This window comes from Danio aesculapii, chromosome 20 (assembly GCF_903798145.1).
Source record: "Danio aesculapii chromosome 20, fDanAes4.1, whole genome shotgun sequence".
Taxonomy (NCBI): Eukaryota; Metazoa; Chordata; class Actinopteri; order Cypriniformes; family Danionidae; genus Danio; species Danio aesculapii.
Genome location: NC_079454.1, coordinates 27,498,812 through 27,511,845, shown reverse-complemented (window position 1 = coordinate 27,511,845; position 13,034 = coordinate 27,498,812). Strand labels below are relative to the sequence as shown.

The 13,034-nt window shown below is 35.2% G+C and overlaps 1 protein-coding gene across 1 annotated transcript in view; it reads left to right on the top strand.

Moving 5' to 3' along the window:
• exoc2 (exocyst complex component 2) overlaps positions 1–13,034 on the top strand; it is a 47,392-nt gene that overhangs the window by 21,527 nt on the left and 12,831 nt on the right. The window contains exons 7-16 of the mRNA XM_056481378.1: positions 2,327–2,407; positions 2,985–3,130; positions 4,647–4,728; positions 4,843–4,945; positions 6,369–6,487; positions 7,878–7,982; positions 9,307–9,431; positions 9,541–9,609; positions 10,831–10,988; positions 12,004–12,125. Of these exons, the coding sequence (XP_056337353.1) occupies positions 2,327–2,407; positions 2,985–3,130; positions 4,647–4,728; positions 4,843–4,945; positions 6,369–6,487; positions 7,878–7,982; positions 9,307–9,431; positions 9,541–9,609; positions 10,831–10,988; positions 12,004–12,125 (1,110 nt within the window). The remainder of the gene's footprint in view (positions 1–2,326; positions 2,408–2,984; positions 3,131–4,646; positions 4,729–4,842; positions 4,946–6,368; positions 6,488–7,877; positions 7,983–9,306; positions 9,432–9,540; positions 9,610–10,830; positions 10,989–12,003; positions 12,126–13,034) is intronic.

Genomic DNA, 13,034 nt, shown 5'->3' with positions numbered 1-13,034 from the left:
ACACTTCTATACAGCTTAAAGTGACATTTAAAGGCTTAACTAGGTTAAATAGGTTAACTAGGCAGGTTATGGAAATTAGGCAAGTTATTGTATAACGATGGTTTGTTCTGTAGTCAAAAAAAAAAAAACTTAAAGGGGCTAATAATTTTTACCTCAAAAAAGTTCATAAAAAATTTAAAACTGCTTTTATTCCAGCCTAAATAAAACAAATAAGACTTTCTCCAGAAGAAAAAATATTATCAGACACTGTGAAAATTTCCTTGCTCTGTTCAACATCATTTGGGAAATATTTGAAATAGAAGAAAAAAATTCAAAGGGGGGCAAATAATTCGGACTTCAACTATACATATATAGGAATATTTCTGTTCATACATTTGTCAATTTGTTTATTTTGTGTTCTTGATTTACTTATTTTTTAATTCTGTCCCGCCACTGTCATTTTGTTACACTGTAGATACCTCACATGTGCAAATTCCTCATATGTGCAAACCAAACATATCTGGCAATAAATCTTCTGATTCAGATTCTTACAGCATTTAGTGTGGAAAAACAGGAATCATCATCATGATAGCCTAATGTAATTATTGAACTTCAAAAGGCTGTGATTGAATGTAATAAATGTGAGTACTACGTGTTCAAAGTCAAACCATCGCCATAACGTGCTGTGCCGGCTTGTGGTTTCAGAGCACTTCGCAATCAATGAATACCGCACATTTATGGCAAGTGGTTGCTTATGGTCTAATGTTGATGACTTACGACAGTGTTTACATTATGCTGTTTATATTGTAAAATGTTGTAGAAGGATGTAAGGGTGCATTATTCTCATCTGAGCAGCTGGGAGTAGTAAACTATAGACATTTCAAAATAAGAGTGTGTTTTTGGGTTTATGTTTGAAGGTCCTGAATTGTCCACCACAATTTCTTTCTTACATGTGTTTATTAGTACTTTGGTCTTTCATCCTTTTTTTTACACAGTAAACTGCATCTGAAATGTGATTTAATATGAAAAACATATTGGAACTTTTGTAACTTATTGTAGGCTCAAGAATATTATTTTAAATATTCCCTCACATTCTTTGTGTAAAAATAAAATGATGATTTTTTGAATTTTTGATTTTTTTTTAATTTTTGATTTTTTGATTTTTAGAATTATTTTTTGCCTTCTTTGCAAAAAATAAAATTAATGTCATTTTGACTCTCCTCTACAAATAATGGATTACTTGGAAATGTAAATGTAAATTTACATCAATGACATATAATATTTTGGCTTTCATTACTATTTATAGAAATCTTTCTTTATAAACACACAAATTTCATGTTGGGAAATTTCTGAAATTTGGTTGATTTGATGTAGAATGGGCTGCACGATGGCGCAGTGGCTAGCACAATAGCCTCAATGCAAGAAGGTCGCTGGTTCGAGCCTCAGCTGGGCCAGTTGGCATTTCTGTGTGGAGTTTGCATGTTCTCCCTATGTTGGCGTGGGTTTCCTCAGGGTGCTCCGGTTTCCCCTACAGTCCAAAGACATGCGGTATAGGTGAATATACCATAGTAGTCCATAGTAGTGTATGTGTGTGAATGAGAGTGTATGGGTGTTTCCCAGTGATGGGTTGCAGCTAGAAGGGTGTCCGCTGTGTAAAACAAATGCTGGATAAGTTGGCGGGGCATTCCGCTGTGGCGACCCCGGATTAATAAAGGGACTAAACCAAAAAGGAAATGAATGATGTAGAATGACCCAGTAATTGGAACATAGTGCAGCCAGTTTAATCAAATCTTGCATCAAATTGAAATTGATCAACCGCTGGATCTGCATTCCTGATTTGGAATTAGCTTTGGATGAAAATAAATAAATGTAAATTACATGATTTAGCTTTTGTTTAAGATGTCCATCCGCAATTATTTTATTTGTGGTGGATGTATCAACTTGCCCTCAAATGGCTCTAAACCTTTATGAGTTTCTTTCTTCTGTTACACACAAAAGAAGATATTTTAAAGGAAACTGAAAAACCATCGACTTCCATAGTAGGAAAAACAATGTATGTCAGTGGTTACAGGTTTCCAGCTATCTTCAAAACTAGTGTTTAACAAAAGATAGAAAAAAGGGTTGAAACAAATAAAGAATTTTCATTGTTGAATGATCTATGCCCGTTAAGAAAGTTCAAGAAAAGTCAGATACTGTAATAAGTAGTCCAAAAGAAGAGCATTTACTTAAAATATGAATTTAAGTACAACTTTTGTTTATAATGAAACAAATAATTACTGCAAACTTTTGAATGGTGCTATAAATACACTTTTTTTCTCTCTCTCTCTCATTCATTTTAATGCTCTAGCCATCCATCAGAAGCTGGAATCAGACGGTACTGAGAAGGTGGAGGGCTCTATGACCCAGCGACTGGAGACTATCCTCAATAGTAAGACATAAGACCAAACACATGCTCTGAATTGAACACGGTTCCACAAAGCGGCTAAATTTAGGGTCAGTCTTGCGTTTGCGTTCTCTTCAGACCATCAAAGCCACACATTTCACGCAGACCTGGCTATGTTTCTGCGTGTGTTTAAAACCACTCATATCCCAATCATATCTCCATGTCAATTCTCTCATGTGACGGTAGGTCAATAAACACGCTGGTTTCCTGCGGGCCACACAAATAAACCAGTCACACACTGACATGCTTTCATCGCCGACCCCTTCTCTTTCTCCTCACCAGCCGTTTTTACATGTACATTTAGATGTATGTTTTTACCAGAGCCACTTATTGCTTTTGACCCTCTCAGCCAATCACAATCCCACTCAAGACGTTTTATAGTGGCCAGAAGGCTGGATCTTATTAAATCTGACCAAGGGAATCCAGAATAGCTTCGACCACCCAAGACGAGGGAGATCTTGAATTTATTTGAAGCTGAGCGAGGATGATTAAAACCCTTTTTATCAGCTGTTGCCCTTCTACACACTGTTCTCATCTCTTTCCATTTGCTCATTCCTCGCAGGAGCAAGTGAAACTGCTGACACTCTGTTTCAAGAAGTGCTGGGCAGAAAGGACAAGGCCGACTCCACACGCAACGCTCTCAACGTTCTCCAGAGATTCAAGTTTCTCTTTAACCTGCCGCTCAACATTGAACGCAATATACAGAAGGTGGCAACACACACACACATACACACATACATTTATCATTTCATGGGAGCTTGGGTATAGTTCTACACTGTACATTTTATAAAGTAGTATATTTTACCCCTAATCACATCCCTTACAGCCTGGGCCAGATTTTTGCATAGGCATTCTTGGCACGGATAGGGGTGTGGTGGATGTTACAATGAAGAAAAAAAGGCATTATTATTATTAATATTTTTAGTATTAATATTTTCTAGTAATGCTAATACACTTTAGGACAATTACTATAATAAAGAACAAAATATTGAACATGGCAGGGTGCAAATTATAGATAGATGATCAGGGAGGGGTCAACTTTTTCAGTAATACTCTTTTGTGTAATTCATGCTTCAGTGAATTAAATTAAATGACATCTATTTTATTAATGCAACATATTCAATTTGTCAGTGTTTTCTGGGATAGTTTGTGGATTCTGACGTATACAATATCCTGTGATTAGCCATTTCAGAGGTCAAACTATACAAACAACGCATCTAATTTTACTGTACTTTTAGGCTATATGTAGAAGCAAACACCTCTTTTACAAGAAAAGTATTTGTGAACACTTACCTTGTCTATCAGCTTAGATTAATTGACGTGATTATGCATTTACAATGGTATAATACATTATAGGGGTTGTCATTTGTATATATATATATATATATATATATATATATATATATATATATATATATTACTTAATTAGTAATGTTAGTGTTTAAGATGCAGATTAGAGCAAACTATTTCTTACTATTTAGAGGACTGACCCCTCATACATGTTGTTTTCAGGTCTTTCAGAGGGGATCAAGCATTAATTGGGGGCTCAATCCCTACTAAACCCCCTAGTAATTCGCACCCTGGTTATAGGGTCACAAAAAAATCTTGCCCTGCTTACAGTCAACCTAATGCACATGTTTTCAACAACAAAAAATCTCAATAAATGTCAACAAAAACCTGATTTAGATTGATTTATCATCTTAAAAAATATTCCATCACATTAAAAAATGTACACAACTTATGCAAAATTACATTTTGCAATTTTTTTTCTGTGCAAAAATGAATACTTACAACACTTATAAAGTGTTTAAAGAAATTCTATGAATGTGTATTTTATTATATTTAAAGACTTATTGAAATGCATCACAGATTCCACTAAAATAGATTTCGCATTCATTTTCATCATTGATAATAATAAAAATGTTTTTTGAGAACCAAATCAAGCATTTTAGCATACATTGTGAAAAGTCAAGTGACACTGAAGATTTGAGTGATCGCTGACTGCTGAAAAGTTTGCTTTATTTTAACAAGAAGTAATTATATGTTTAAATAGATTAAAAATATTAATTAAATCAAATTTTAATTATTTTTTTAAATAAATGTAATTTAAACATAAAAATATTGTTTAATTAAATTCTACAGTATCGCTTTTTTTACCGTGTTTGCACAAATAGTTGCTGCATTTAGAGCAAACAAGTCATGTATTTGTTTGTTTTCCATCCAGGGGGATTATGATGTGGTCATCAATGATTATGAGAAAGCCAAATCTCTGTTCGGCAACACAGAGGTCCCAGTCTTTAAGAAAGGTAATCTGATAATGACTGATCATATATGTTAATATTCAGCATGTTTATATGCATTTGTGTTAGCTGGGGTATTGTGTGAATATTAAGGAAGCCTGTCCACATGTGTGTTTATAGTGTATTCCGAGGTGGAGACTCGCATTGAAGCCCTGAGGAAACTGCTTTTGGACAAGCTTCTGGAAACTCCGTCTACTCTGCATGATCAGAAACGCTACATCAGGTGTGTGACAAACTAATTTCTAAAAAAACTAAAATAAAATCTGAGTGTGCCCAGATATTTCATTATAAACCAATTGTTTTTATAACAATTTAGTGACTACCAGTAGGTGAGAAAAAACTGTAGATGTTACATTTACAATTTGGGAAATACATCAGGACATAAATATTTGCTAAAATGTACAGGAAGCTTGGTCCTTTTATGCAGAATTACTTTACATAGTATAAAATGATTTATTCTGTGAGAAAGTAAACTAAAGGAATAAACTGAATAGGGTATGTGCACACAGACTTTTAATTACAGTCAGCCAGCCCCAGGGCTTCCGGTGAATTGTCATCCCATTCAAAATCACAGCGTTCAAGATCTGATTTCTTAAAAAAAACAACAGCCATCTTCACCTCCTGTCTGAGATACGATATAAAGTGGGTTTCAGACCAAACAAGAAGCACTGCATTAAATTACATTTTCTCACGCCATGTCTTTAAAAATATGGATATTCATTTTACCCCTGTATTTTCAGCCTGCTGCTAATGACGGCGCCTGCATTTAGACAGTTTTTCATTTCTTTTTATGATTTAACAACCAAATGGATGCCTAAGTCTGTTTAACTTCTTATATTAGAATCACATCACAACATCATACGGTTTCTTTTACAGCATCGAAATTGAAAATAGTCACGTTAACCTTTCACTGGAAGTTTATCATAGGCTAAAAAACACTAGCTTTACGGATAGCCCATTATGAATATGAATTTTATTATACTTTATACAGTACTGATGAATAGCCTGGGGTAAGTAAGAGGTGTTTATTTATTATTAAACTATATGAACGAAGTTTCTGATGCTCACCATCTGAAATGTTATTACAATTTCAAATAACTATTTGCTTTTTTTAATTAAAAAATTATAATTTAATCCTTCGAAATGGTAGCTTTTACCCATTTCTCATCAATTTGTTTTTAATCATTTCAATATAATAAAACCTGGCGTGATCTCTAATTTTTTTGTATATTTTAATATGCACATCACATAATGTAATGTAATGTTAACATAATCGCATAATGTTTAATTTTTTCATAATGATGTCTGTATTTCACCTGTACTTTGGCATTTTATCCTTACAAATGCTATTTGGTACATTAAAGCATAATATGCTTCTATGTATAATCATTTTGGTAAATTCTGTTTAATGCACACACAAAAACTCAACAATTGTGTTGATCCACCTATAAAAGTGATTCAAAAACTAAAGCATTTCAATTATGGTCAGATTTTAAAAAGTTATGACCAGTTATTCAAGCTAATGGCAATAGATAACAGCATCCAGTGGCCATTACATCTTCTAGTAACAACATTGCCACAACCCATTGACCTGTGATTGCAAAACGGCCGATAATCAAATGATTCCCTCTCTCATATTTATTCAGATATCTGTCAGATCTGCATGCTCCAGGTGACCCCGCTTGGCAGTGTATCGTCGCCCAGCACAAGTGGATCCTCCAGCTGATGCAAAACTGTAAAGAAGATTTTATCAAAGAGCAAAAAGGTACACACACACACACACACACACACGCACACATAGTCTGAAATAAATTGATGGCTTCTCTACAGAGTAAAAGCAGTGTGTGTGTGTTCTGTGTGAGTGTGTTTATATAGAGAGCAGCCCGTGTGTGGTCTGGTCGTGACCCTATAGAGAACAGGAAGTCCATAGAGCTCTATATAGTGTGGCGGAGCTGAGGGGGGTTTGCAGGAGACACAGACAGACATCGGGGAATACAAGAAGAGAGAGGAGCGTAGATAAACATTGGAGATGATTGGACACCTGGATCAACACCAGCACTCATTTTTTTTTTTTTTTTGTATCAAAAGAGAGAGTAAATGTCCAAGAATGGTACATGTCTTTATCTGTGTGAGAGAGAAACATGGTGTGTGTGTGTGTGTACGCTGTGTGGACATATTGAGTGTTTCAGAATAGATCAACATTGTAATCAAGAGCCCCAGAAAGCGTTTTAGTGCCATCTGTTGTAAGAGAAGAGGTATTACATGTTACTTAATGGTTAATGTTGGCTGGTAACTAACGCCCTGTTCACACTTTGTATTGAAAACATAGATTACCCAAAAATTAAAACTACCTCATCATTTACGCTTCTCCATGAGGTTTTAAACCTTCATTAGTTTCTTTCTTCTGTTGAACATGAAAGAAGATATTTTGAAGAATGCTGGTTGCTGGCACCCATTGACTTCCATAGTATTTTTTTCCAACTATGGAGGTCAGTGGGTGCCAGCAACCAACGTTTTTCAAAATATCTTCTCAAAATACTGGATTTACTTTGTTGGGTAAGCTATCACTTTAGGATGCGATCACAAGTAGACAAAGGAGACACGTGTGCCTCTTTTTTTCACTTTTGACTACTTTCAGCTGCTTCTCTAATGAGGGAAAGTGTGTCGGCAAGTATTAGACTATTGATCTTTCAGTCTAGCCTACTGCGAAAGCTTGCTAGCGTTTATACTGTACAAACAAATGGAGGAATTTGGAGAAAAGCAGTATAACATTTTCAAAGTAAATAAAAACACGTGCAGGCAAAACTGATTTAATAGCTGTGGCTCCTGATGACACACTGAGGACATATGAAGCATCAGTCTATGCAAGAAACGGAACATTTATTTACAATATTATTATTTTTTATCCACTGTCTTGGATTTTGTTCATGATTTTTTTTTTTTTTTTGAGCTACTCAAAGTACCATAGCCATTGACTCACATTCATGATTTACCAATGACCACAGTTTCAGCTAAAATCTTCTTTAAAGTTCTACTGAAGCAAAAGTCACAAAGTCAAAAGTGGTTAGGAGTAAATTAACACATGTTTTAATTTTCAGGTGAGCTATGTCTTTAAAAGCTGATGTATGAGCATTCTTCTTGTTGTTTTATGTCAGTGGGTGGTGTCGTGTTGGATCTGGATCGTTCTTCAGTTCTGAACAGGATCAGTCTCTCGGCTCCAGTGAAGAGAGGAGGCAGCTTCCAGACTCCTAAAGATGACTGTGAGTACAGGAGACCTACATACTCTACTGTTTATATTTATTCCATGTAAAATACAGTTAATATGCATAGAGACTCCCGGATGCCTGCAAACAAATGATAATCTCACGGGAATCACGCGTCTCCCGCCCGGTCCTCAAATACATCCCGCATCATTCCTTTCCCGCTCTTCAGATTCGTTGCGCATCTCCTCTATCCAGTGCCTAGTTATGACCTCTCCCGGAAGCTCTGTGTGTCTTTCGCAAATTCATACCGGCTCTGTGCCCCAAAAAAAACACGGAAATCATGACGACGAGAGTGAATGAGAAAGAGAACAGATCGCAAGAAGAGGAATGATGGTCTAAGCATTACATTTGTTAGGTTAAATGAATAGAGCAGTAAAGATATCGCAAATGCAAATTTCCTCTCTCTCCCCTCTGTCTCATTGAGAGATCTGCTGTCAATAGTTGGAGACGAGCAAAATATTGGAATGGTCCTGCATGTATTTAGGTCTTTTTACATATAACAACTGAAAGTTCTGTGTTTTGACAATATTGCAAGTCCACTAAAAGCTGGCTGGAATTATTAACTTTTTAAATTATTAATTACTTTTTTCATTACATGAATATTTAATAATATAACTTCTTGTAATACACTCATTGCTATAAGAAGCAGTTTATGGGCCAATCCAGCCCCCAACCCCCCAACCAAGGGGAAACACTAGTCATTAATATAGACTAAGACATCTTTTTTATATTTTTATTAATGATTATTATCTTCTATTTTTTTTTTGTTAAATCTTGTATATCAAAAATCTTGTCAATTTCAGCTATACATTCTGAAGACAGTGTATTTTCCACAAAATGTTTAAGATGTAATTCTGAACTTAAAATATATAATATTATGAAATGTTTTTGTGCATCGAATCAGTATATCAGAATGATTTCTGAAGGATTATGTGACACTGAAGACTGGAGTAATGATGCTGTTAAATTCAGCTTGGGCATCACAGAAATAAATTACATATTAAAATGTAGGGAAATAGAATATTAGCTCACATTATTAATTCACATGATTGCTTAGATGTATTTTTTATTTTAAATAATGCAAACTTGATGAGCATAAAAAACTTTTGAATTGTAGTGCATGTCTGAATATACAATGGAAAAAAAATAGATTTTGTTTTTGATTTTGTTGCTTAGTGCAGAATTAGGGTTGATTTAGGACAGAAATCAATGTCTTTGTTGACTAGTTGTGAAAGTAACAGAAAGCTCATTTGTCAGGTGTTTTCACTTCAGGAGGGAATTGCTGTGCTCTTTACAATATTATCTCATATTGTTTCACCAGCTTGGCACTATAAAAGCCCTCAGCAAGTCAGGTTTGTGGAGAAGCTCTCAGATGTTGTCATCAGTCAGCTGCCTAACTTCTGGAAGCTCTGGATCTCCTACGTCAATGGCAGTCTGTTCAGTGAGGTAGATGCACACAAAACTATGTCAGAGTTTTAGAACAATAAAGTTTTGATTGCGTATATACTCATGCTTGTGGATATATTCAAACTCATGCTTGTGTTGTCTTAAACAGACAGGAGAAAAGTCTGGTCAGGTGGAGAAGTTGAAGAAGAATGCCAGACAAAGACAAAATGACTTTAAGGTCAGTACAATAGTTCCAGAATTTTAGTGTAGAGATTGAAATCCACAACATTTTCAGACACCAAAATTGTTGTATAGCATGAAATAAAGCCTGGTAACAGCTGGTAAAAGTAATATACTTTTTTAATTTTATTAAGTTTTTAAAGCATTATTTAATCAATTTGATTGTTACATTTTAATTACTAGGTTTATTTAACAGGGACAATGCAATGTAATATTGTTACAGTTTAAAGCAGCTGATGCTCCTCATATAAGCTTTTAGCCAAAGGTTAATTTGCAGCCTTAGTCCCTGGTTAGACTTTTTATACTCTAAAACAATACAAATATCTTTATAATATATATACAAAACACATTACCAATACATTAAAAAACTGCATGACAGTCATTGTTTACAAACCACTTTAAACCGCTTGAACCACTTTCCAACTCTCTTTGAAATATGTTTAAATCTGTTTGTATTTTTAGTTCAATCAACATGCTGTACCAAAGCAGTGTACCTTGACCTGGAAAAGTACATTGTGCAAATGTGTTTTTTTGTGTTTGGTACTGTGCAGTTTTGATTAGTTACACTTCCTTTGATAATCCTATTACTGCTTGATTATGATATTGATTTCAAAATCATTTTAATAAAAGACACGTTAATAAAATTGTCAAAACTAAGCAGATTATATTTTTGTTGATTATTGCAGTGGTGCCATCAATTTTTTTTCCCATTATTCATTCATTTTCTTTTCAGCTTAGTCCCTTTATTAATCTGGGGTCACCACAGCGGAATGAACCGCCAACTTATCCAGCACGTTTTACGCAACGGATGCCCTTCCAGCTGCAACCCATCTCTGGGAAACATCCATACACACTCACTCACACTCATACACTATGGACAATTTAGCCTTCCCAGTTCACCTGTACCACATGTCTTTGGACTGTGGGGGAAACCGGAGCACCCGGAGGAAACCCACGTGAAGGCAGGGAGAACATGCAAACTCCACACAGAAACGCCAAATAACCCAGCCGAGGCTCGAACCAGCGACCCTCTTGCTGTGAGGCGACAGCACTACCTAGTTCGCCACTGCCTCGCCCTTTTTTCCTATTAATAAAATGTAATTTTTAATTGTTTCGGGTTTTGAAATAAAGGTTTAATTACAGTTTTCATTTTTAATGAATGCAGTTAGGTGAAGCTTGTTTTTTGATGTATTTAATTGGAGCATTTGGATGTGTGTAGGGCATGATTGAGGAGGTGACCCGTCGCCTGGTGCAGTTGGTTCGAGGTGCTCTGTTACCCTCTTCTCTTACTGAGCTCCAGCTGAGGCAGTATGGAGGCTGGGACACCAAAACCCCGCTCACTGGAGCCTGGCTCACACAGGTCATCCACACCGTCAGGTATGTGTGTGAGTTTGTAGAGGAAATGTAGGAATCAATGCATCTAAATGAGCATTACAAAATGACCTACTTCAAAGTTTTCTATTGACAAACAGAAAATAGTTCAATCAAAATTGAAAATTATTGTCGCCTGAATAATGCACCATGTTGAAATTGTTTTAGAGAGCGAGAGAGAGAGAGAGAGAGAGAGAGAGAGAGAGGGAGGGGGAGGAAAAAATCTGTAAGCCTCAGCATTAAAAAGATAGGGGATAGTTCACCAAAAGTGAAAATTTACTTGAGGAACTGTAAAATGAAAACTGTAGTTTAGTCACACACATGTGGTAATAAACTTTTATGAATTTCATTGTTCTGTTGAACATAAAACAACATATTGCAACAAATGTTAGAAACCAGCAGCTATTGAAATCCATAGTAGGAACAAAAAATACTATGGAGGTCAATGGCTGCTATATCAGTATATCTTCCTTTGTGATCAAAAGAAGAAAGAAACTCAGGCTGTAGCCAACAATGTAGCCAAAAATGGAAGTTTTTCCCCTGCATTTAAAAAATTACAGGTTTTCAATACTATGTGCTTTTAAACATCCACAAAAACATATGCGTATGATGGACCTCCACTGTTGGTTGTAATGAAAAATAAATCTACAGTTTACTTGCTGAAGCATTAGCAAACACTAGCGCAACAAAAACTATTGCAGATACAGCTCCATTGTTGTGTGTTTGTTTGCACTTGCCTTTAATCTACTACTCTAAATATATATAAATGCACGTGACGTCCTTTTTTTCAAGACTCAGGCATGACAATAGCTGCATTTTCAGTTCCAGATTTATGCATTTTCAATCCAAAAAAAACCCTGTTGTGTAAACAAACAAACAAAACGTATTAAAAAAATCTGAAAACGTTGTGCAAACAGAATTATCATTTGCATTAATGTGTGACTATTCCTGTAGTAGTAAGATATTCATCCATCTTCCTCATATATTTTAATATAATTCTTGTTTTTCTGGTCTCTCTCAGGTTGAGTCATGAGGCTCTGTCGGCTCTGGAGATTCCTAATGACCTGCTGCAGGTGATTCAGGATTTACTGCAGGACCTGCGTGTGCACTGCCTGCTGACCACACTACAGCACACTGAAGAGGGTACGAGCACACATTCACTCAGCTCTATTAAACATTCATAAAGGATGAGTTTACAGAAGTATTCTGTTCAATATTTGCTCAAAACTCACTGGAAATAGAGCCAATCACATGATCCTTCAGAAAGTATTCTAATATTCTGATATCTTGCTCAAAATTGTATTTTAATTATTATAATCTCGAATTTTTGAGAGGGTTGTTTGCCGGTTGGATGCTTCCTTTAGTATTTTACTTAATAGTAGCATTGCTTGAGTAGGCAACATGGTTTAACACCATGCAATTACATAAATATATAAAGTGTGTTATGAGAATTATTTGTAAATCTTTTAGCAACAAATGACATTTTTAAAGAGACTTTTTCCTGCGGTTTTCTACCCAAATAAAATGTGTAAAAATCATTTTAAAAATCATCTTAATATGGACTGGCTCATATGTACTGTTTATTGATCTTTTGCTGATAATCTGCACTGTATGAAACCAGCAGAGGGAGCTTTAGAGCTCTTGACTAAGTAGATTCCAGTTCAATATAAACAGCTCACCACTCTGGGATACTTTTTAAAACAAAAGTCATCTCTAGTGAGTTACATTTTATTTTTATTCATAGAGTTAATCATTCAGATATTTGCAAACACTACTTATTATTATGCTAGTTACCTTCCTGAGCAGTTTCATAACCTCAGAATTCAACAGAATTCCATGCATCCTTTCTGAAGCAAAGTATTATTTGAATTTTGTTGCGTATGACTTTATTTAAAATAAATTAGGGTTCCATATAGTTGTACTTAAGTGCAAATGTAGCCATTTGTTGTTATAATAAGTAAAATTATAACTAATACTAAAATGTTTTGTACTTTTAAATGGCTAGCTTACACAGTTAAAGTGTGTTTGTGATGATGTAAGAGTTGGAGAAGT